Source organism: Camelus dromedarius, chromosome 27 (genome assembly GCF_036321535.1).
Source record: "Camelus dromedarius isolate mCamDro1 chromosome 27, mCamDro1.pat, whole genome shotgun sequence".
NCBI lineage: Eukaryota > Metazoa > Chordata > Mammalia > Artiodactyla > Camelidae > Camelus > Camelus dromedarius.
The window spans coordinates 17866911-17891473 of NC_087462.1; the positions used below are offsets into that span (position 1 = coordinate 17866911).

At 43.4% G+C, this 24563-nt stretch overlaps 1 protein-coding gene across 3 annotated transcripts in view; it reads right to left on the minus strand.

The window, feature by feature from the left end:
• Positions 1-24563, minus strand: part of SLIT3 (slit guidance ligand 3) — a 610825-nt gene that overhangs the window by 514226 nt on the left and 72036 nt on the right. For all 3 annotated transcript variants that reach the window (XM_064480085.1, XM_031438258.2, XM_064480086.1), the window contains exon 3: positions 21407-21478. In XM_064480085.1, coding sequence (XP_064336155.1) covers positions 21407-21478 — 72 coding nt within the window. The remainder of the gene's footprint in view (positions 1-21406; positions 21479-24563) is intronic.

Below are 24563 nucleotides of genomic sequence, written 5' to 3' on the forward strand. Positions count from 1 at the left end.
AGTGACAAGCTTCTTGCTTCCCGCGGAAACTCCTCCTCCTCTGGATCGTCAAGGTTGCAGGGAGTGGTCTCCGTCTCAATGTCACTGTTGTGGGGACAGCGGGCAGTATATGAGGACGTTTCATTAAAAGTCCATCATGGCTCCGCTGAACAGTGGGCCATGCAAGCTAATGACCAGGTATTGTCAAACACTCAAAGGCCCTTGGCTTACTTCCCTGAATAATAAACTGACTTGCTTCCTTGGGGATGGGCGTTTAAGTACATCGAGGATGTTGGCTTTTGAGATTCTAATCACTCACGTAGCACTTTGTTATCATTTTGTATCACCTGTAGTATAATTAATATCTTTCTGTAAGTTAAGTCACCTTTTCAATTTTACTTGACTGCCTGTTTTATCCTCATTCTAAGCAAAAATACCCCTAAGGCCATGCCTCTGAAGAGCTATTTATCTAAAACACATCACACACACATAACAAATCCATGAAAATGGAAATGCTCTATCTGTCGCACCTTGGCACAGAAGGAAGGACACTAATCACTCGAAGTCAAAAGACTCCACTGTGCCTTGAGCTCCGTTTCCCACCATTGCCAGCACGGGCTCCTGCAACACCGTGAGTGCTCGATATCAATTTGCTGATTTGAATTGATCTCAGGTGCCGTTTAACCAAACGTGTCAGGATTGCAATGAAAAATAAAGATGTTCCAGAATCGAAGCAAATTATTTCCCTGATTTCTAGGCCTTGAGATGTGGGACCTACTGAAAAAAACATCTCAGCCCTGAACTTGGTTCTATTAGAAGGGTCTAACGGAACTGACCAAGTTATGCCATGACTCACTCTTAGCAAAACCAGAAAGCACTCAGGAAAGTGGAGCAGGCAAAAAAAGAAAAAGAAAAAGAAAAAAAGATGCAGAACTTTGCCCTGAGTGCCTTTAGGAGGAAGAATGTCGCAGATCCAGGCCTCTCCTATAGAGCTGGCACACACAAGGCAATCTGCCCGGGTGGATGGCCACACTTGAGCCAGTGTCATCAAATGTAAGCATCAAGGGCCACAAATCCCCCAACCAACCCTGGATCAAAGCTGGTTCTCAACAAAACGGCCAAGGCATGGGCATTCACTCAACAAAGACAACAACAAACCTGAATGGGAAAGTCTGCTTATCCCCGGAGAAACAGGACTGTACATGGAAAATTCCACACCACAGTTCAAAGGGGCATGGTGACCCAGTAAATTTAGTTGCTTGGGTTATTAAAGGCAACTGTAAATTCAGCTTGAGGTCCACCCACCCCCGTGCTTTTCCCACAGCTGAAACACATGTTAAAGTGGAACAAGCTCCCAGGAAAGCCTGCTGCCTGCTTTGATTGCACCTGACATGCCATGTGCCAGGATGAGGGATGTGTCTGTAAATGGACTTGCTGCCAAAGCGTGACCCCAGGAACACCCGTCTGGAATCTCTGCTGAAGGCCTCGGAGTGGGGCCGCTTGGACCTCCAGGTAAAGAACCCAACACTAATTGAATCTGCAGCCAGCCAGAGCTGGGAACATTTCCTTTCGCTGGCTGGTTGTAACACCTAATCTCAGCAGAGAAGCCCCGTTGGAGAGTGAATAATTCATGTGCTCTTCCTCTGTGGGGTTTAGCCACGTAGGTGTCCTGCCAAGTCAAACAACACTGATAGAGATGTGCCTTTAGGGATTAGTGCAAATCGGACTCCTACCTGATGGGATTTAGCTCTGCTCAGCCCCTATTCTGCAACCCGTGTGATCTCAGGGTCAGAAAATAAAGTAAAAAGGCAGAGCTCAGGGTTTAGAAAGCATTGCACAGGGGGTAGCATACATAGCCTCTCTTTTATTTCTTCTTCGGCTTTTTAAGAGAGAACTGCAGAGATAAAAAAAGATTCTGAAATTCCAAAATGATGTGCAAAACGGGTCCTTGTCAAATAAATCAACCAAGAAAAATAAAACCAGCAGAGAGGTTTCTTTTTTTCTTAGGGCTGACTCAGAGATCCGTTTCTGTAGCAATGCCTGCATGTGTGTCTCCCAGGCCATCTGCAGGGGTACCTAGGAGGTGAGGGAGGAGGCTGCAGGGAACGGGAGGGGCTGAGAGACGGCTGCTCCGTCTTTGGTGCTACCTTCAGGGTCTGCTTGCAAGATGCACAGAACAAGCAGGCTTTTGACTCTGTAACTGCATCCTGTCTTTACCACCTAGGATTTAAGATGCCCAAGAGCCCACAACAGCAAGATATCTGCTTTGGAGACCATGAGAGCTGCTCTCAAATCCTGCCTCCAATTCTCAGAGCATTGAGACTTTGGTCAAATCACTTAACCTCTCTGGATCCCAGTTTCCTTGCTGGTAAAATGGGATAACAATTACTCCACAGGGTTACAGTAGAGATGAAACAAGGAAACATATGCATGCAGCACGCATAAAAGATCACCACAGAAGTTAGTATATAAAACATTACTATGATAGAAAATTGCCCAGCTGACCAAAATACCTGGCTCCATTTTTTAAATGCAATGTAATGTAACGTTCAAAATGTATATTTCATTTTATGTAAACTGAATCTCAATTTTAAAAATTGCTGCTAGGAAGGATGGATATTCAAAGTGATATGCTGCAGAGCATTCAACAAACATTTCCAGCATACCTACTATGTACCTGGTCTTCTATCACTGCCGGGGGAGAAGTGAAGACAGTTCTAGGAGACGGGTTTCACAAATGGGCTCCTCAGTGGGATAAGCGTATGACCTTGCAAGGGAACGACCATAATTAAATACTCTAAAGGAAATTCTAGACACTCATCATTCCCATTGCGGGTGGGAGACAAGAGCCCAGCTGAGCCTATCCAGCTGGAGGTGGAAGGGAAATGGCTGGGGTGGCCAAAGGACCCTCAGTCTATGAGGACCCTACCTGGGTTTCCCAAGCACAGGAATCACCAGTGACACTGCTCACTCCCACAACCAGTGTTAACGAGAGCGGGTTCTGCCCAGGCTCGACGTCAGGTGCCAGCGATGCTGTGCCGAGCACGGACACATGCTTCCATTTCCGGGGTGTACAGTCCAATGAGGGAGACAAACATCCACCCAGCATCACTAACGAATGTATAAACGTGGACTGACATGAGCAAAGGGTCCGAGTCCTGTAAGAAGATGTGGGAGAGGGACTGACTAGCCTGGAGGGGCACAGAAGGCTTCCCTGAGAAAGTGACCTCGTTGCTGGGATGAACGTGGTTACTAGGTTAGGAGGGGAGAGGAGGAGCTGCAAGGGAGGGTGGGAGGCGGGGCCAGACCCCACGGGCCCTGAGGGCCAGGAGGAGGAACCAAAGTCGATTCTAAGAGCCAAAGGACGCCAAGGAAGGATTTTAAGCACAGTCTGTATTTGAGAAGCGCACTCTGGCTTGCTCTAGTGTGGACACTGTCCCTGGGGCCTGAGTGGAAACAGGTAAGCCTGGAGGTCTGTGGTCCTTCAAGCAAGAGATGCTGATGGCACGGGTGAGTTCAGCGGCAGTGGGGGTGGAGACACAGGGAGAGATGAGAGGCTAGTCAGAGGCAGCCGCCACCCACATCCCTCAGTGCTCTGCATCCCCCCTCCAGTCCCTGCCACCCCTGATTCAGTGATGTGGATGTGGAATCCCCACCGCCACCTGCTAACCAGTCACAGCTGGGCAGTGGGAGCTCCAGCAATACAGAGCTGGGTAAACCCGAGAGCGCCTTGCGGGGAGGGGGAAGGCGGTAACGGGCGAAGCTGAATGGCTGGGCTCGGGGTGGGGGGGCACACAATCTCCCACCTAGATATGCCTTTGGGAGGCAGGACGGACTTCGCCTCAGCCTCTGTCTTCTTTCTGCCCTTTCCCCGCTTCATGGGACAGAAGAGGAAGTGGCCTTGCAACCTGACTCAGTCCCCAGTACAAAACCAAAACCCATGGAGACCTGGAGCACTTGCTTTGGTTTTAAGCTTCGGTTCAGGCACCAGTCCCTGCTCTGCGGGACTGAAAGCAAGTGATTCACCTTTTCTGAGATTCTGCGTCCTCACCTGTAAAATGCTGAAAATTACCCCTGCCTTGCAGGGTAGCTCAGAGGATTCAGGCAGTTAGTATCTATAAAGCACCAAGCGCCCTGTCTGCCTGAATAGGTGTTTAATAAATGTTAGTGCTATTCATTATTCTAAGGGCAAGGTGAAGGCCAAAATCAAAAACGCCAGTCATTATCCTCAGTCCCTTTTCTCACTTGTCACCGTCCATAGAGGGGGTAATGGGGGATCTCACGATACTCAAAGCTTCCAGTAAGACTCATCTTCATTTCTTTTTGCTAAGAGACAAGCCTAAATTTTCTCTCGTATCTTACAAAGTGGAGGCTGGAAGGGCCATTTGAACATTATGAGCCTGGGGGACGCCTGGATGAGATGGATACTAAGACTGGAGGAGTGGCAGGACTTTGACAGGAACTCCTCATGTCCCTGGGCCCAGCATCCTCACTCCTGTCACTCCAGCCTCCGCCCTGTAGGAAGCGGGGGCCAGCTTGGGAAAGGGTGGGTCCTGGGCGACAGCAGGTCTACAAGACCACAGGTAAGTGGGAGGCATGGAGGCCACCGGGGAGACAGAGTGTTGGGCACAGGTGACCTGGGGGCAGTGCCTGGATGGGCTTCAGCACACATGGGACGCACACACTTGAGCACTCGCAGGTGAGGGAAGCGCTGAACAGTCCATCCTCACGTTGACACTTGCTTCCAATCTTAAAAGAGGTTTTATAACTAAATTATGTCACTTAAATCTGATCATCATGATGATGATGTCATTAACAGTTCATACCCATTAAGCACTTAACTATAGTTTATGTCAGATGCTTCGCTAGACACAAGACATGCATTATTTCATTTAATCCTCTCAATAGCTCGGGTAGGTAATTCTATTACCCTCTTTTTCAGATGAGAGATTAAGGCACTTGCCTGAGGCTGCACAGCTGGCCAGCGGAGAACCTGAAATTCCCAGCGAGGTAGCCTGAGGACACAGCCCCTGCTCCTAATCACTCAACTAATTGCCAGCAAAAACCAGCGTTTCAGCAGTGCAACGGGGGCAGCGCTCTACAGTCTCCTACAAAGGGCTGGGGTCCCAGCTTCATCTCATTTGATCTCAGGGACGCAACCTTGTAGCACGTGCCCAGGTTCCCGATGGAGAATCTGAGGGTCTGCTTTTCTAGAGATGACCACAGTCGCCCTACTTAATCAATTATAAACGGTGTACTTGTGCACTGTACGGTAGAAAGTTCTCTAGTGTGTACATATATCAAATAAAGACAGCAGTACCAGAGCCAATCACATACATTTAATCACATTTTATTTATTTAGCTGCTCCCAGGAGAAGAGCCTAGCAGTGCTGCCGGGAGGCCGTGGGACTTTGCGGAAACAGCTGGAAGAATCCTGGGGAGAGGGTCTGAGGCCGAGAGCCATGCAGAGTCCCCACGAGAGGGGAGCTGCCATTTAAGAGAGATTTCCTAAATGACAGAAGCTGGAGGACATGCTCTGAAAACAGAAAAGCTGTCAGGGAGTGGAATTACTGGGTGACGGGGAGTAAGGCCTGCCAAACAGAAATTCTCTAAGTAATGACATGGTGCAGCCAACAGGGACCTCTAGCCATTTGAAGCTCTGTAAAGCAAGGGTGTCTTGAAACCTTTTTTTTTTTTTTTAATACATTTGTTTAGCATCTCAATCTCCCTACAGCACTCACAGCTCAGAGATAAAGTCTTTAACAACATATATTTAACATGTGCCTGTTTTGTGCTGTTTGGTCTTTGGGCCACTAAAAACAAGCACACGCAAAACATTAAGTTTAAAACGAAAAGGAAAGCATCCTGGAATATCATTCCTCATTTTATAACTCGACAGCTCCCAGGGATCTTCCTAGTTAGAACCTTAATTATGGAAATTCTCGTTTGTATTACATGATTTATTTAAGATCCTGTCTTTCCAAGAGAAGAAAATCCAGGTTTTGAAGCACCTCTCAAAACAATTTATTCTTCTCCACTGACTGACTGCTTTGGCCAGCAATCGTCAATTTATAGTACATTATGCCAAAGCAAAAACACTCTAATAACTTAATCAAACATTTAAAATCCAGCTCACAGCCACACGCTACACAGAAGCAGTTCTCTCAGCGCTCTCGTTAAAGGTCAATTACCATTTTGATTCCAAACCTCCACATCTTGGAGAAGACACACACACACACACACACACACACACACACACGGAGAGAAAGAGGGAGACGTAAGCATTTTGAGATTCAAAACATGGCTAATATATTCCCAGGCTTAGCGTCATTATCCTTGTTACACTTTGAAATGAGAAAACTGATCCTTTAGATATATTTTTAAAAATTCTTGCCAGACAATGTGATGTAAAGAAAGAGACCACAACAAATTAAGCTCAAGTATTGGTTCTTTTGATTTTCAAGGAATTCAGGGGAAGAACTGGGCACAATTCTACATGGATGATGTGGCCGTGTCCCCACAAGGACAATATTACAGAAATAAGAATGATGATTTGCATTGTTTTGTGTGTGCGGCTTTTTAGAATGCTTTAGCAGATACGTAACTTTCTGACAACGCCTTCACTGCTATCAGACAGAAAATACGATAAAGCTTGTTTTTCGATAAAAAAAAAAAACATGCTTTGACCACTTCTGATGGTGGAACAAGGTCAGGAAGGCGACTTGGTGTGTGTTTGGCAGGCGGCGTGTGACCTAAGGATGGAAAGACGCCAGTGAGTGAAAATGCAGTCATTGGGTTCACTTGGTCAAAGAAATGGTTCTTTCCTTGTTCATCACTCTTGACCTACGATGATGATGCAGAGAAGGGAGAGAAGGAGGGTCCAGGAGGATGGCTAAAGATACTGTGTGATAACTGTGCTAGTCACGGTGTGAAATGCTTCACAAGGGTAATCTCATGAGAGCCTGGTGAAGTAGGTTAACAGAGTCAGCACGTCATGTATGCATTTAACCTGTGAGCGAACCGAAGTGCAGGCACCCAGCAACAATTAGAGAAGAACAAGGGAGAAACATAAGCTGCAGAAGGTCCTATCAGTCATCCTTCTCAATGAACCTGTGCCTCCAAATGCCTCTGCTCTGTTCCTCCCTCAACCTCTCAGTCCTCATGGGCTGCTCATGGTCAGCCTTTTTTTGTTGATGGGGATTCCAAATGGTCCCTGTAAGTCTTACTTATGAGAGGTAGAACCAAATTGTCAGTAATTCTGAATATCTTCCATTTTTACCTTTCATACCAACTTCAGAGATAAGCCTCTGGTTGAAAGGCAACTCTGCTCAACAATGATTATCTCCACCTAACTGACAGTACTTGGAGCTATTAAGGAACTTTCCCGAGGTCTCAGAGCCAGTGAGTGAAAGGAGAAGATTGATCCAGGTTCAAATCCAGGTCTAACCTAACTCTAGAGTCCATGGGCTTCATTTTATAATCATTAGGCTAAGTGTCCACCACACACTCACTCTAACTAAACTAGCAAATGGACGGGCCTGTGGAAGCTTCCAGAGAGTGGCCCCTGTTCTTCGTGTCCCCATCCTAAATGGCCCCAGATGCATCATTCTTTGTCAAACTGGTAGTCATGATTTATATTCCTATTTTATCTTCAAGACCCAGTTCAAGCGATGCCTCCTTGGTAAAGTTTCCCCTGACCTCTCCAGTAGAGACCTCTCTGCACTCTTCAAAGTCCAATATCTGCCACGTTGAAAGACACATGTTTACATGCTTGCCTTCCCAGTAAGCTCCTCGAAGACAAGGATTCCCTCGTATTTTCCCCCAAAATGCTAGTGCTAACACAATACCTGGTGCACAGAAGATGCTCAGTAAACGCCTGTTAACACTGAACTGTCGAACACACAAGATGAAAAATTTCTCCTGCACGCCCCTCTGGAGGTGGATGGGCTGCAGTGGGGTGGGTGGGAGAGGAAGCTGCTGGGAAAAAATATGACAATCTCTGTCTCAAGAGATTCCCCAGGAACACAAAATCAGTCATTTTTTTCAGTCCTGCTTCAGAGACTGAAGTGAAAGGCTTAGGAGCATTTATGACAAGCCAGAGACTATCCTCAATGCTTTGCATGCATGCTATTTAGTTTCAGCCCTATGAGGCAGATATAGAGATGTTTTATAAATGAGGCATCTGAGGCTCAAAGAGGCTCATTAATTTTGTCCAAGGTCAAACAGCATGTAAATGTGAGCCTGAACACCAGAGCCCAGGTTCCTTACTGCCCTGCGATAATTTCTTCCTACATTATTGGCTTAAATTCCTGCCATCACTGACCCTACACTCTTGAGTTTTGTTCCCTCCCTAGGAGAGAGCCCCATCATCCACTATATGGCAATCTGGAGGGTTTAGGGGTAAGTCTGCCAACAGCCTCCTCTTCTTCTACCTCAGTCCTTTCAATACGACCAGAGGAGAGCGAGGTTGGTGGCAGGAGTCAAGTAGGGCTGGCCTATGCCCGCAGCCCTGTGGTCCCACCTGGGCCTCCAATGGCCGTGAAGATCTTCCCTAGCTTTTATTCTCCCCCTGATATTTGCCTAAATAAATTGTATAGCTTCCTTTCCGTCTGTCTTGTAATTCTTAAGGAACCAATGGAAAAAATATTCCAAGATAGAAGTTGTTGGGTTTTTTTTTAATAGGGGATAATAATATAAACTAATCAAAAATCTGTCAGCGGTGGTCTTTGTGGTGTTGGCAGCTTATACCCACACAGATACTGGTTGTTTTTTTTTTTTTTTTCCCAAGAACTTAGAGTAATTTAAGTGTTGACACCGCAGGCGATAAATTTCACAAAGAAAACCCTGTCCATAATTCTGAGTTAATAACAATGCTCAGGCTTTGATGTTGATACAAATGAGGCCGAATGAAGAAAAAGCCACATTCATGGGCTGTTGGAGGGTCTGGCCTGTAAATGATGAGCTCCAGGGAAATAAGACATGTTAGTGATGGTGCGACAAGCAGAGTTCTATCCACCAGGAACAAAATGACTCTTGCAGTAATTTAAAAACATATGTATTTGCCACATATACGCATTTAAATATACAATCTAGCTACTTACTTCACATCTAATTAAAGAGTAAATGTGAACTTTGGGTTAGAGCTAAGGGCGCCACTGTGCTCTGTTCTTTGGAAAACCGAGCTAACCCAAGGCAGCTCGACCCCTCAAATACTGTACGCTGCGGGAACATCTCACGGAAGTCAAATTCCTCTCTAGCCTGTTTCCTTGTCTGCAGAATGAGGAAACTGAATAACATAATATCTCAGTCTCCTGCTAGGTCTTGACAGGGACCTTTTTTTCCCCCCTAGTTCCTGAATTCGGAATAGTCCCAGATTCGAATCTCAGCATGGCAAGTTACTTTAACTATCTGAGCTTCAGTTTTTTCCTCTGTGAAAGGGATATGATCATTTTTTTAAATACATTAAATGTTTTTTTATCAACAAAATGTTCAAACATACAGAAAAGGCACAATGTATCTTGAGCATTCCTATGCCCACCACTTCAATTCAATGGTTGTTTGCATTTTGCTACCTTTGCTTTTGTTTTCTTTACTGAACCACTTTGAAGTGAATGATAGACATCAGGCCACTTGGTCCCTGAATTCTTCAGCATGCACTCCCCCCCCCCACAAATATGAAGATTCTCTTATGTAACTAAGTACCATTATCATATTTAGCAAAACTAGTAATTCTCTAACATCATCTGATACCCAGTCCACTTCCCAGATTTCTCCATTTGTCCCCAAATTTTATTTTACACATTAATTTTTTCAAACCAGGCTTCAGTTAAGAGCCATGGATTGAAGTTGATTCTCACATCTGTGTCTAAAATCTCTTTTTAAAATAATTTTTTGAAGTGTAACATATATTCAGAAAATGCACAAGTTGGAATTGTATGGTTTGTAGCATTTCCACCCAGTGAACAGATCCACCAAACCTCTACCCAGATCTCAAAACAGGATGGTACACCCCAGAAACCCCTTAAAGCCCCCTTCCGTTTACAACCTTCCAATGATAAACACTATCCTGACTTTTAATACCATAGATTGCTTTTGCCTGATTTGGAATCGAGTAACATAAATTCTTTTATGTCCTGCTTCTGTCACTTACTCTGTGTCTGAGATCTGTCATGTTGTCACGTGTAGCAGTAGTTTTTCTGTGCTGGCTGTCTCCCCTCTCCATCAGTCTATCCCATGGTATAAACATACCACAGTTGATTTTTTTTCTCATGTTGATGAGCATTTGGCTCGTTTCCAGTTGGGGGCTATGGCAAAGAGTGCTGCTGTGAACATCCTTGTGTGTGATGTTTTTTGTGGGATGTAAATGGAGGAGCAGAGTTGCCGGGTCATGGGGTGTGTGTATGTTCGGCTCTACTTGACATTGCCAGAGAGTTTTCTGGAGTAGCAGAGTCAATGAGTCCCATAGCAGGGTATGAATGTAGTTTGTTTCACATCATAATCAACTTGTAAGTTTTCTTACACTGTTCTGATGAGCGTAGAGTGTATGTCCCTGTGGTTTTATTTTATACATCTCTGAAGACTAATGGCACATTGAGCGTCTTTTCATATGACCCTTGGCCATTGGGATATCCTCTCTTCCGAAGTGCCTGTTCAAAACCCTTAACCATTTTTCTACTGGGTCATTTTTCTTTTTCTTATTAATTTGCAGAAGTTCTTTACGTATTCGCAATGTAACTTCTGTGTCAGTTACATGCGCTGCCCATATCTTTACCCACCCTGTGACCTGCTTTTTCACTCAATTAATGATGTATTTTGATGAACAAAAGTGATTTTAATGTAGTCCAATTTTTCTGTTTTTTTTTTTTTCCTGGAAATTTAGTGCCTTCTGTATCCTGCTTAAGAAATGTCAACCACCCCAAAGTCATGAAGATATTCTATGTTATTTTCCAGAAGGGTTACTATTTTATCTTTCAAATGTAAATCTACAATTCACTTGTAACTGATTTTGTGAATGGTATGAGCCAGGGGGCAAGATTATTTGTTTTCCATATTTAATTACTCCATCACAATTTATTAGAGCATCCATTCCAAGCTACTTCACAGCACCATCTCTGTCCTCTAGACACCAAGTGTCCTCCAATTGTCTGGGTCTTCAATCTGTCTTGACTACGCTTGGCCAACTGCATTTCCGTGTAAACTTTAGAATCATTTAACCATTTCCACAACAACCTACCTGTTAGCATTAGGACTGCACTGAATCTATGTATCAATTGGGAGAGAACCGACATTTTTGAGATACTGCACTTTCTAATCCATGAACATAATGTATTGTGCTGTATCTGAGTCATCTTTCATTTTTTTCCCCAGTAACACTTGTGGTTTTCTCTGTTAAAGCTTTGCACATCTTTCATTAGATTTATTCCTGGGCAGTTGACTTTTTTTGATGCTGTTATAAACATCATTTAAAAAAATTTCCTAATTATTTGTTGCTGGTATATAGAAATTATATTGATTTTTTGGTATACTGATACTGTGTCCAGTGATCTGAGGAATTCATTTAGGAATCCTGATAGCTTATCTGCAGCTTATTTTGTATTTTCTATACTTATAATCATGGCACCTGCAAATAATGACATTTATATTTCTTCTATTCTAATCCTTATGCCTATTCTTTCCCTATTCTTCCATCCTTCCTTTTTTTTAAATCGTTGCCAGGACCAGGATTTCCAATACAATGCTGAATGGGAGTCATGATGATAGGTGTCTTTCCAGAGGAACACTTTAAATGTTTCACCATTAATTATGATGTTTGTTTCAGGGTTTTTGTAAAGAAGTTCCATTTTATTCTTAGTATTTTAAATACTTTATGAATTAGTGTTGAATTTCATTAAATGCTTTTTTTTAGCATCTTTGGAGATGAAAGGACTTTTCTCATTTATTCTGCTAGTGGGAAGAAATACATCATTATTTAAGAGACAACAGAAATTTATCGCTGGTTCATGTCATAGCCATCTGCACGTCAGCAGGGATTCAGAACCCTTCCATTTTGTGTCTCTACAGAGTCCTGTCAGTTTAGCCAGCACAGGGAAAGGGAGCGGGGATGGAGGATCAGGGAGAGGACAGGACTTCCCTCATCCCACAGAATTCTATCAAGTCCCCACCTAACTTCGAGGAGAAGTGTGGACCGTATCTGTCCTTAGGCCAATCTCTCTCCAGTCTTTCGGTTGTATGAAACTTGTTCTCTGGGAGATTCCTTAAGAAGAGCTCCATGAAAACAATGATGCCTGAGTTCCTGAATGCTCATAATTTTTTTTTTTTTTTGGTCATCATTACTCTTGAATATACGTATGGCTCTGATTCACAGTTTATAAAATCTCTGCTTCACAGTTTGTGTCCCTAAAAAGTTATTCAGTTGTTTTCTAGCTTTGGGGTCAAAACTACGCTGGAAATCTGATTTTCTTTTCCGTTATGAGTATCAAATTGATTGAATGTTTAAGGATTTTTTTTCCCTTTAAAATACAATTGTTTTATTAAAATGTTTAGTTTTGAACCTGCAAGGTCTGTTTTTCCAGGCATCTGGTGTCCTTTCAGTATGTGCCTTCAAATCATCTTTTATTTCAAGAATTTTTTCATTACTATTAGTTTTGTTTTGTTGCATTTTGTAGTTTTCCTCCTCAGAGATTCATATTCTACGTGTATTAAAACTTCTTTACTGACTTCTACGTCTTTCACTTTCTCTTAAATTCCTTTTACCTCCATATTTGTTTCTTATTGATTTAAAATTTTTTCCTTTCCATTTTCCATTTCTCTTAAAATATTATCCATTACATTTATCTGCTCTTGAATTCCATCTAAGTTAGTACGTATTTTCGGTGTAAAACAATAACAACATTTATCTTGCCCATGAATCTCTAATTCAAGTGGGATTTGGAACAGTCAACTTTTTTAAATAAATTTTTTTATATTAGAATAGATTTAGATTTACATAAAAGTTGGGAAGACAGTACAGAGTGATCTCACACACCTCCCACCCAGTTTCCAGTATTAAAATCTGACATTAATACAGTACATTTGCCATAGTGACCCCGTATTAACACATTATTATTAACCAAGGTCAATACTTTATTAAGATTCCCTTAGTTCTTACCTATGTCTTTTTTTTCTGTTTTAGGGTACCACCCAGGACTCCTCATTACATTGAGCTGTCACGTCTCCCACGCTCCTATCGGCCATGACAGTTTCTGGCTTCTCTTGTCTTTGATGACGTCGACAGTATTGCAGACAATTCACACACTTTTTAGAATATCCCTCAGTTGAGATTTGCCTGATGTCTTTCTCATTAGACTGGGGTGACGGCTTTTTGAGATGAAGATCACATCTGCATTACCCAAGTAAACGACTGTTTTCATCACACCATATCCAAGATACATACCATCAACATGGTATGGACCTTGATCACCTGGCTGAGGTGGTGCGGGTCACATTTCTCCACTGTAAAGTTACTATTTCCCACCCTCCCCTTTTCGCACAGTACTCTTTTGAAGGACGTCACTCTGCAAAGCCCACATTTAAGGAGTGAAGGGTAATGCGGCACCTCCTTGAGGGCAGGAAACCTACATAAATTACTCAGAATTTTCTGCATGGGCGACTTCTCCTCTCCCCACTTATTTACTCAATAATTTATTGACAGCAGTATGAACTCATGGATATTTATTTTATACTTTGGTATATACTTATAATACAACACTGATTTATTTATTTGTCGATCAAATTGTTTCAGCTTTGGCTGTTAGGAGCTCTCTTAGTTGGCTCTGATGTCCTTTTGTCATATCCCATGATTGTGCATTTGTTGTTGGTTTTTTTGTATTTTTTTTACAATGTTGTGTCAATTTCTGGTGTACGGCACAATGCTTTAGTCATACATGAATATACAAATAATTCATTTTCATATTCTTTTTTCCCCATAAGCTACTACAAGATATCAAATATAGCTAGCTCCCTGTGTTACACAGTATAAACTTATTTATCTATTTTATGTATACCAGTCAGTATCTGCAAATCTAGAACTCCCAACTTATCCCTTCACAACCCCCTCCCCCCGGTAACTATCGTTTTGTTTCCTATGTCTGTGAGTCTGTTTTGGTTTTGTAAATAAGTTCATTTGTCTTCTTTTTTTAGATTCCACATATAAGTGATATCATACGGTATTTTTCTTTCTCTTTCTGGCTTATTTCACTTAGAAGGACATTCTCTGGGGCCATCCATGTTGCTGCAAATAGCATTATTTTATTCTTTTTTATGGCTGAGTAGTATTCCATTGTAAAAATATACCACAGCTTCTTTATCCAGTCACCTGTTGATGGACATTTAGGTTGTTTCCATGTCTTGGTTATTGTTGTTGTCTCTGAGCACTTCCCTTCTGGCACAGCCTATCTCAGCCCCAGTCCTGGAATCAATCCATTTCTCCAAGAGACTGTAGTTCCTTTTTAATAGAGAACTGTATTAGAAACCCAGATCTCATACATGCCAGGCATGTTCAATGCCACTGCAGTGTTACTGCTTCTAGAGCCATCTTGCTAAGAGAGCAAGTAAATATTTGCTTGTATGCAAACCTATGTGTATTCACATAACAATAAATATTTCTATGTATTTGTCCATCTGTATTAAGTGAAAGTATCTATATTGGGTTAAGCATTTGTTCATACTGATGTCTCCAACTCTAATCCCTTACCTCCTGGGTCATTACAGCTTTCTCCATTGCTTGTCTGTAACCACCATTTCAACAGTGAGAAACCTGCCCCACCAACCGTTGTTAATCCCAATGTACGTGGATAGTGATTTCAGATTTGTTAACCCATACCCTGTGGGAAACAACTCTCAACTAGAGCACAGTTCTTCTGTGCTAGTCCTTTTGTCTTTAGTCTCATAGACTCCACTCATTTCAAATCTACTTCGGTCAGTCTTTTCCTCCATCACCTTCAGTGAGGTTGATTCATACATTCATCACAGTCTGCATTTCATCATGGGATCCTCCAGTTTCTTAAATGATACTTTTAATTTGCATGCATTAAGGCTCAGTCTTGGTGCTGTCAAATTCTATTGATTTTGATCAATGCATATGCTAAGCACCCACTATTTCAGCATCATACAGCGGAGTTTCACCACCCTAAGTCCGTCCTCTCCCATGCTTCACCCATTCCACCCTCCAACCCCTCTTCTTCCCTGAACCCCTAGCAACCACTGATCTGATGATGAGATACAACGATGTTCAGCTTTTTAAGAAACTGCTAAGCTTTCTTCCAAAGTGGCTGTACCATTTTGCATCATCAGCAGTAATAAATGAGAATTCCAGTTACTCTACCTCCTGACCAGCAGATAGTATTGTCAGTTTTTAGCATTTCAGCCATTCTAGTAGGTGTGCAACAGTACCTCACCATTGTTTAATTTGCATTACCCAAGTGAAAATGATGCTGAGACTGTCTCCCTATGTTTATTTGCCATCTATATACCTTCTTTGGTGAAGTGCCTCTTCAGATCTTTTGCTCCTTCCTTCCTTCCTTCCTTCCTTCATTTCTTTCTTTCTTTTGTGGGTAAGAGCGTTTGTTTTCTTACTGCTGAGATTTGAAACTTCTCTATATATCCTGTATACAAGTTCTTTATCAGATATGTGCTTTGCAAAAATCTTCTCCCAGTCTGTGACTTGCTTATTCATTCTCCTAACAGTGTCCTTTCTAGAGCAAAAAAATTTTAATTTTAATAAAGTTCCATTGACCAACTTTTTTCTTTCATGGATCTCAGGCTTTTGGTGTTACAGTAAAAAAAAAAAAAAAACAACAAAACTCATCCTCAAACTCAAGTCATGTAGATTTTTTTTTCTCTTATGTCTTCTTCTAGAAGTTTTACAGTTTTACATTTTACATTTAGGTCTAAGACCCATTTTGAATTAAATGTTGTATAAGACGTATGGTTTGTGTCTAGGTTCAATTTTCTGCATATGAACATCCAATTTTCCCAGCACCATTTATTGAAAAGACTATTTCTCCATTGAACTGTCTCTACACCCTTGTCAAAAATCAGTTGACTATATTTGAATGGGTCTATTTCTGGGCTCTCTATTCTGTTCTGTTAATTTATATGTCTATTATTTCGCCAATACCATGCTGTCTTGATTACTGTATGTTTATAGTAAGTCTTGAAATTGGATAGTGTAATTCTTCCAAGCTTGTTCTTCTTCGGGGCGGGCAGTCTTTATTTAGAAATGACTTCTTTTATTCCTAAATTGTTTCTTGAGTTCTCTGCCCCTCCTTTCAAATCCTACTTTTCTCTAATCATCTACTTTTTGAGTTTTTAAAATTCAGGTTTATGTTGTTCTTTTAGAGTTTATAAGATCTTAAATTTGTGCAGCTAGTTTTATTAAACTATTCTACTGCAGTTTTCATCTGTTTTGTGGGTGCCTCTTTCTTGCATGTTTTCATTGTTTCTGTGGAGGTTGTGACGTTTCTTCTTCTTCATTTTTCTTATAAAAATTTCTGTATGGGCCTCAATCATAATCTTCTTGGTTGCTTATTTCTTAAATGAAAGAAATTCCCTGTCATTTTATGAAGGAGGGTTGGGAAGTGATAACTTTTTAGCTTTAAGAGTTTAGAACTCATTCTTGGTGGGATGTTTTTGGGGGGAGGGCAGGGTGTGTGTGTGTGTGTGTGTGCATGTGTGTGCACGTGTGTTCTGTTTTGCTTTGGCAAACCAATGGAAAACACGGCCTTCCATTTTCTAACATCTGACTCTTCTGGTGATTTCTAACACCTTTATCAATAAGTTCTCTTTTCCTTTCTACTATTGTTCCTGTTCTGATTGACTACTCCCAAAAGTTTCTTATCAATGCTAGGACTTTAGAAAAGGGCCTTGTTTTGGCTAGTTTGAAGAATTTACAGGACCCAGAATACTCCGAGTACTAATTAGTCAGTATCACATTATGAGTCCTTTGTACGTAACCATGAATTGGATCTATTCAAACTCCCTTCTGATTTGACAGCTTTTCTCAGATTGAGCACTGTGTTTTCCAGTGAGTATGTATCCGGAACTTAGGCAATCTCCCGCTCTCAAGGCCCTCCCTCTGCTTTCTCCCACACAGGTGAGACGACGTAACCGTCTTACAACCACCAGCTGTTTTTCCCCACCTGCTTGTACAGGGGAGGCAGGTGCTGACTGGGATCCTTTCTCAACTATTTTTACTGTAAATTTGGTCTGTGAGTCTTTGGTACTGCCGTCCCAGCTATTTAGCATGTTTTTATTTGAGGGGAGAGTTTTCAAATATTAAACCAACCTTGCCTTACTTGAATAAATCAAACTTGGTCACAATACATCCTTTTCAAGTACCTCCACATTCATTTTGCTAATATTTTGTTAGGAAATTCATATAAATATTCATGAAATAGGTTGGTTTATACTTTCTCTTGAAATACCTTTGCTGAGTTTTGCTACAAAGATTGTGATGTCCCAACGACAAAAGCTCTTTTTTTTTATTTTTATAGAATTAGTTTATCCTAAATCAATACTACTTATTTCTTAAAACTTTGGTCAAATTTACTGGTGAAGCCATCTGAGCCTAGACTATCCTTAGTGAAATATTTTAATCAAAGGTTCAATTTCTTGATAGATATAGGACATACATACTTTCTACTCCTTGTTTCAGTTTTTAATTTTATTTAATCTTTTAATTTCATTTAATCTTTCAATTTCATTTAATCTTTTAATTTCATTTAAACTCCATTAACCTTCCCAATTTTTTATGCTGTTTCTATCCTAAGCTTCCTTTAACCTAAAAGAATCAAGTCCCACCTCCTTCATTGCAATGACTTTTGAAGAGACCAGAGCAGTTATCTTATAGAATGGCCCACCGCCAGGATTTGTTTGTCTCCTCCTGGTTTTATTTAACTTGCTCCTCTATCCTGTTCACTTCCTGGAAACCAGAAGAGAAATCTAACTAAATTAGATTTAGGGCAAGCATATTTAGCGATAATACTTCATGGGCAATGCTTTGAATTTTGTATTTTATCACATAAGGAACATGATAATTCTAACCTCATAATATTGTTATATGGACTAAATGATATGGCATATGTTGTGACTCAGATGGCACCTAGCACATAATAGGAAAGAGCTATTTCTTGACCTGAAACCTATTAACATTTGGGGATGTAATTCTTTGTTGTGGGAGCTGTCCTGTATATTGTACGAGTGTTGAGCAACATTCCTGACTTCTACCCATTACATGCCATTAGCATCCTGCAGTTGTGACAACCAAAAACGTCTCCAGACATGGTCCTCTGGCCCAAGGGGTTGGGGTGGGGATTGGCGCCAGTTCAGAACCACTGGTATAGAACAAAACCTCAAGTTTTTGATAAAAATTCTACAATGGTACTTCCTACCATGCCTTGTGGAAGGCGTTAAGATTAGCAGCTAAAAGGAACACAATTCCTCACCTCAAAATACTCATGTTTTGGGGAGAGACAATCAGGCAAATGCGGAATACATGCTATGATATAGACAATCATGTGTTGTCATGGGAGAAGGGCACCTAACTCAGTCTGGAGCAGGAGTCCTCTCATGGAGGAACAGAGAATTTCCTGAATAGAGACCTGAAGGCCAGAATTCTCCCCCCTCCCCTGTAAGTCTCAGGAGATCACACCAATGATGACCGCTCCAAACGAAAACAGACATCACAGAAATGACATAATTTCCAGACTCTTTTTCAGAGGGTGATCGAGAGAGATGAACCCACTACCAAATCCAGAGACACAGGTAAGATAAGCCAGCACAATCAGCCATCTACTCTGTCCGCTGTTACTAGCACACACACTGTGTTTTCCCATTCTGTAGTTCTCTGTCCCGGGGACAGACTGGTAACCAAAACCAGATGAACCCCAGACAGGATAACGTCACATACACTCCGACACGGAAGAGCCTTAAACGAGGGTGCCTCTCCCGCTGTGCACACTGGTCCAGCTGCCTACGCTTCCATTCTTCTTCCGGACCAAGTACTTCTTCAGCTCACTTGCAATACAAGTCAGAGACTGGCTAGCTGCTCACTAAGCCTGTTTCCTCTCATTCCAGAGCACAGAGCTGGACGACCTCCCCAACCTCCCCTGCAGTTTACGGCGGCCGCGTGGCTGAGTTCTAGCCTCAGGTACGGAAGAGCAGAAGTAACATGTACTCTTTCCAGGTCCTGCCTGTGAAAACCCCCCATGTGCAGTCCTTCCTGCTGTTTTCCCTTCTGCTGGCTTGATGCAGACAAACATTGGTAACTTGGAAGCCAAGATTTAAAGATGGTAGAGCCGGGGAGTGGAAGGAGCCCACGTCCTGAAGTCTCCCCTTGGAGGAGAGAGGCCCGGTGACCAGGAGTGCCCTTGTTGGGTTTTATATGAATAAAAAGTAAACTTCCACCGTCTTAAATGATGAGACTTGAGGGTGTATCTAGTACAGCAGCTAGCATTGCCCTCCTAATACACCGAAGTAGAGAAACAGCCAGGTTTACCCTGCAGCTGTACTCCCCTCGGTGCCCCAGACATGCACGGTGTTTCAGCCGTGTTCACCAAGCCAAAGAAAAGACCTTTTGCTAGAATATCCCACGGATAGTCCCTGGAGTTAAATGGGTGCATGACAGGCTATTTGCAGGACCATTGCTAAAGATCACACTTCATCTAATGTCTGCAGCACGGAAGTATAAAGCAACGCGGGCTTTGATGTCAGACAGATGTGGCTTTGAATCTTGGCTTCCTCCCCCCCCCCCCGACAATTCTTTGGCTTCGTCTCCCTGAGTCTCTGTTTCTTTATCTGCAGAACGAGGGTAATAACACCTCCTAGGAATTTTGTGGGGATAAAATTACAGACAGCATATAACACACTGGCAGAGGTCCCAGCATGTCCACGGTACTCAATTAGTTCCTTCCCAACAACCATGAAATTAATGAAATGGGAATTTATTTACACTTCTAATCAGAACACTAAGCAAGAAGCGGCCTTATCACAAAGGGTTTTGTATTTATTCTGCCCCGGTAAATTTGAGTATTTCATACAAAGGAAGCAGGTTCAACACATACTTTTTCCCCCCTTGGTCTAAATAAGGAGAAGAATTAAAATTTTAAGAAACTTTAAAGTATAAACAGAAGCAACATTCATTATTTGTATATCTATTTTCCCTATTAAGGAATAAATGTCATATTCTCAAAACCAGCAACAGTAGGACATGCCATGCTGACCTCTGCCCTGGAAGGAGAGCAATAAACGAGACAGTGCATACCACAGAGTGGGGAGTTAAGGATTTTACTGGGTAATGGCCCTTTCCCCTTCCCATGTCGCCCCAGAGGGAGTGGCTCCAAGGGAAAAGATGGCGGATCACAACGCGAACAAGTGGGCGGCAGGCCCTCCACCTTACCCAAGCGCATCCCTGTAGATGAGAGTTGGCAACAGGGCAGGTAACTATGGAAGGATCCTTCCAGGTAAGAGGGAGAGCAGTGAGCTGATGCAGCCCCGTCCCCTGAACTGCAGGAGAAGGAGGCTGAAATGGCAGGTCAACCAGGATACGGAGGGAAACGTGGGAAGAGCCGCCCACCAGCATGACTAAGTGCTCTTGGGGACAATCCCCACTCAAAGGGCAGAAAGCAAATATCCAGATGTTATGAGCTGCCAGATGTGATTAACCGAGGAAAGGTGAAGCTGCCCACTTAACCATCTGAGCAGCTCCCCTCCCCCGCATCAAAGTGACCCAGGAGTCTTCTGCAAAAGCATTAATCAATAAAACAAATGGAGGCTTCCTCCATCCCCCATCCCCACCCCTCTTCCTCTCTCCCTCTGACAGACTCAGAACAGTGGCCTATTTTTAAACCACTGGCAATGCGTTCTCTCGTGGAAATATGTGGGCTTCCTGGCACAGGCTGATGATCACTCAGAGGAGAAACAGGCACACCGAAGGCCTCGCCCACTCGCCTGAATTCTTCTCCCACGAGAATGGGGCAGAGGGGGCTCAGGGAGGAGAGGGCCTGAGAAGGGAGCCTGCCGCCCGTGCAGAGGAGTAGGGAGTAGCTGATGCTGGCTTCCATGATGGGGATAACTAACCACGGTCCTCCTTCCCCAGCAAAAGGGAAGGCTGAGGCTTGGGCAGGAACAAGCTCCACGTACAGCTACCAAGAGAGAGCTCAAGGCTGGGAAGCAGAAAAACAAGCCCCAGATGCCAATTCCAGCATCTTTTAAAGAAAAAAGTTTAAGTGGATCTCAGTATCTCTTTAACAGGCATCTAATGTGCTTTAAATATAAGAACAAACATTTTATTGAACATTGGAGCTTTTTTTTTTTTCTTTTCGGAGCAAGGTCACAGTGCTGCCAATTTACAAATAAGACTTTTTAAGAAAGGAGGCTGTGCTATACTTACAATCGCTCCAGCTGCTTCAGATCCTGGAAGGCGCCTCTCTCGATGACGCTGACCTGGTTGTCTTCCAGATGCCTGGAACCACAGAAGCAGCAATGGTCAAGGGCATGCGGGGCTCAAGGGTTCTCGTACTAGGCTTCAGGCCATGCAGGCATGGTCACTCAGCCCCTTCCTTGACCCTCTGGGCAACCCCCCACCCCCCGCCAGGATCAGTCTGTTGGGACAAGATAATGCACATCCCAGCTTGGTGTCACGGTAACCAGGGTCTCGCCGCCTGCACACTTCTACCTGACAGATTGGTTTCCATGCCTCTATTTTAAGAATGTTCTCAGCAAAGGCCCCCCCTTCAAGCACTGCAGGATGTTGCACAGAAAAAGAGGTAAAAGCTGCTTCTTATTAAAAAAAAAAAAAAAATATATATATATATATATTCAGCATCTCTCCCCTCAGAGCTCCCTCCTCCAAGGAGTCAAAAATACTTCATTGAAAAGGGCCTTCTCCGCTCACTCTGTCTCTGGGTCACCTCGTAGAAAGGCTGAAGCTATTGTCGCATGACTGCCTGTGCCTAGAACTCCACTTGCCCAGGGCCTGGCTGCTCCCAACATGAAAGTAATGGTCACAAAAGCTTGGTCTCCCGGGCAGGCTCTGCTGACCTCCAAAGTCCGCAAAGCAGGTGGTTAAAAGTCTGATTCATGCATGTGGCATATCCTAAGAATTCAGCATACAATGAAACATTTGTTTCCTTAAGTTAAAAAAAAAATGGCAGCTTAAACTGGATTAGCTGCATTGTAGGGAAGGAAAGATGTGAGCGCACACAGTTTCCATCCAGGGCAGACCCAGGTGGCTGAAGGGGACTTAGCCGGGATGCAGCTGCGGTTGAAGGATGCTTCTTTGGAAGGTGGAGTTTAGGAAGGGCTCTGGGCTCCTCTGGATCAGGAAGGAGGGAAGGTGCCCTGATGCACCCGAAGGAAAAGCAGGAGAAGGAAGAGCAGCCTTGAGGAAGCCTGGCCTTCACTTCAGAAGACTCCTTCCACTCCAGCCCTCCACCTCCGAGACGTTCCCCAAGCCCCTGCTTAACAGTCGGGCCCTTGTGTGTATTTTCAAGTCCATCTTCCTCACGATGCCTAAGGACCAAGCGGGGAAGGACTTCTGCTCGCCATCATAGTCCCGGCCCTGACACAGGTGCCAAGCACCGCAGCCACGGAATAAAGACTTAGTGAATGAACAAAAAACGAAAGAGGACCTCGGGCCACAGCACATACTGATTCTATGTCCTCAAGGAAAAGGCTAGTCTGGGACACATGATGTTTCGGACACATGACTATCACACTGACGGGGGTATATTGTTTGGGCTCAATGATATTTCACATTTTTTTGTGAATTGGTAGCAAACAATTAGAAACCAGGATATTATACACACATACACACACCCGACGAAAGAAACTCCTTCAGGGAAGTCAGCTCTCATATTTCCAAGCAGCAACAGTCGGCCAGAGTCCTCACCCGCTCTGAGTCACACGTTTGTTACTTCTGGGCCCTGCAGGCCGGCCTCATATCTGTTCCTCACTTAGCATTATATGGGCACCAAGGAGCAGAGACGTTAAGAGACTTGTTCAAGGGGAGATTATCTGTATAAAGTCACACAGCCAGCGAGGGGGAACCCTAACTCCCAGTCTGGGGTGCTTGTCAATTTTGGTGGAGAATCTCTTTCCTGCTTTCTTACCAGCTGATGGTGTGACACGGGGCTACCCAGTCAACCTCTCAGAGACTCAGTTTCCTCATTTGTAAGGCAGAAAAAATAAAACATCTCATAAGTCCTCGTGAGAATAAAAATGGAATAAAGTATATAAATTATCTAGCCCAGGATCTGGAGTGCAGTCGGAAGCTTAATACATGTTCTTTATCCCCCCTTCTCTTCCTTTTCCATTCCGCCATATGGCAAGGAGGGCCTGGGGATGCTAACAGACTCATACCAGCACATCTTGCTAAACAGGGAACCAGTGCAATATTCGTGACTAGGGGTTTGTTCAGCTGGGCTTTTACTATCAATCAATCCATCACAGAACTTGTCATTACTTCCCGATTGTCACAAGGAGCAACCCTAGGGTGGCTGAGAGTCACATTCTCTCACGGTTTCTGAAAGGGTCTAACCCCGAATCCCACGATGAGTATCTTCATTCCTTACTCATTAATCTAATACTATGAGCCTCTTTCCGAAAGGGGAGTAGAAGAGACGGGAACACATCTGTATTTGGTACCTACCCCTCCTCCTCTTGGCTCGGGCCCTGGGAGGCTAACTTTTCCCCACTTCATCAAGAAGCTTCCCTGACTCTGGTTTCCTACTGGGTTCAGCCAAAGGGGGTCACCAGCAGGAGAGGAGAGGGTGGGAGGAGAGTGAGTCAGGTAGGGGATTTATCCCCAGCTCCCTCCCTCCCAGGTCACTTCAGGTTGACTGCGTTTTTCTACTAAGACCACAGGTGCTGTCAGGCAACTTTGCTGGGCTCAGTTAACCACTTCCTCCACTGCTCTTGAAGCTCCAAGCCCCAGGGAACTGCACCATCTCCTCCTGGTTTCTCTTAGCCTCGCCCACACCTTTGCAAATAAATCTGTATTTAGCTCGCCTTGTTTGTCCTGCTGGGATCTACTCCCTAGATCTATCAAGAGTCCAGCCTGTACCTGGTCTTTAGAAGCTCAATAAGTAATCAACATTTGATGAATAAACGCATCACTGAGTGAATGAGTGGTGGACCTCCCACCCAGACTTCTAGGCTGTGATGCAATTCAGGAGCTTGTGCTAAAGCAGGTGCTGTCACTCCCATTTCACTGACCAGATGCCGGGGCTCCAGGAAAGGCCGGACCCCCAGAAGGGCTGTCTAGGGCTTGAATCTGTTATGAGTTAGAGGGACACAGGCTGTGTTCATTTTCAGTTCTTCTGGCATTGTTATTTTTTTAGTTTTAACACTAGATCACAATCGGAAATCACCCCTATGTGATGATAGCTGGGGTGGAGTTTAACCCTTTTACTAACCCCATTTGGGGTAAAGCTGGTCCCCACATTGTGGGCATAGCAGAGTTCTTGCAACAGACTAGGAAAGGGAATATAATTGATACCACCAGCAGAGACTTTTTCCTATTCCCGCCCCTGGAAGAAAAGAATTAT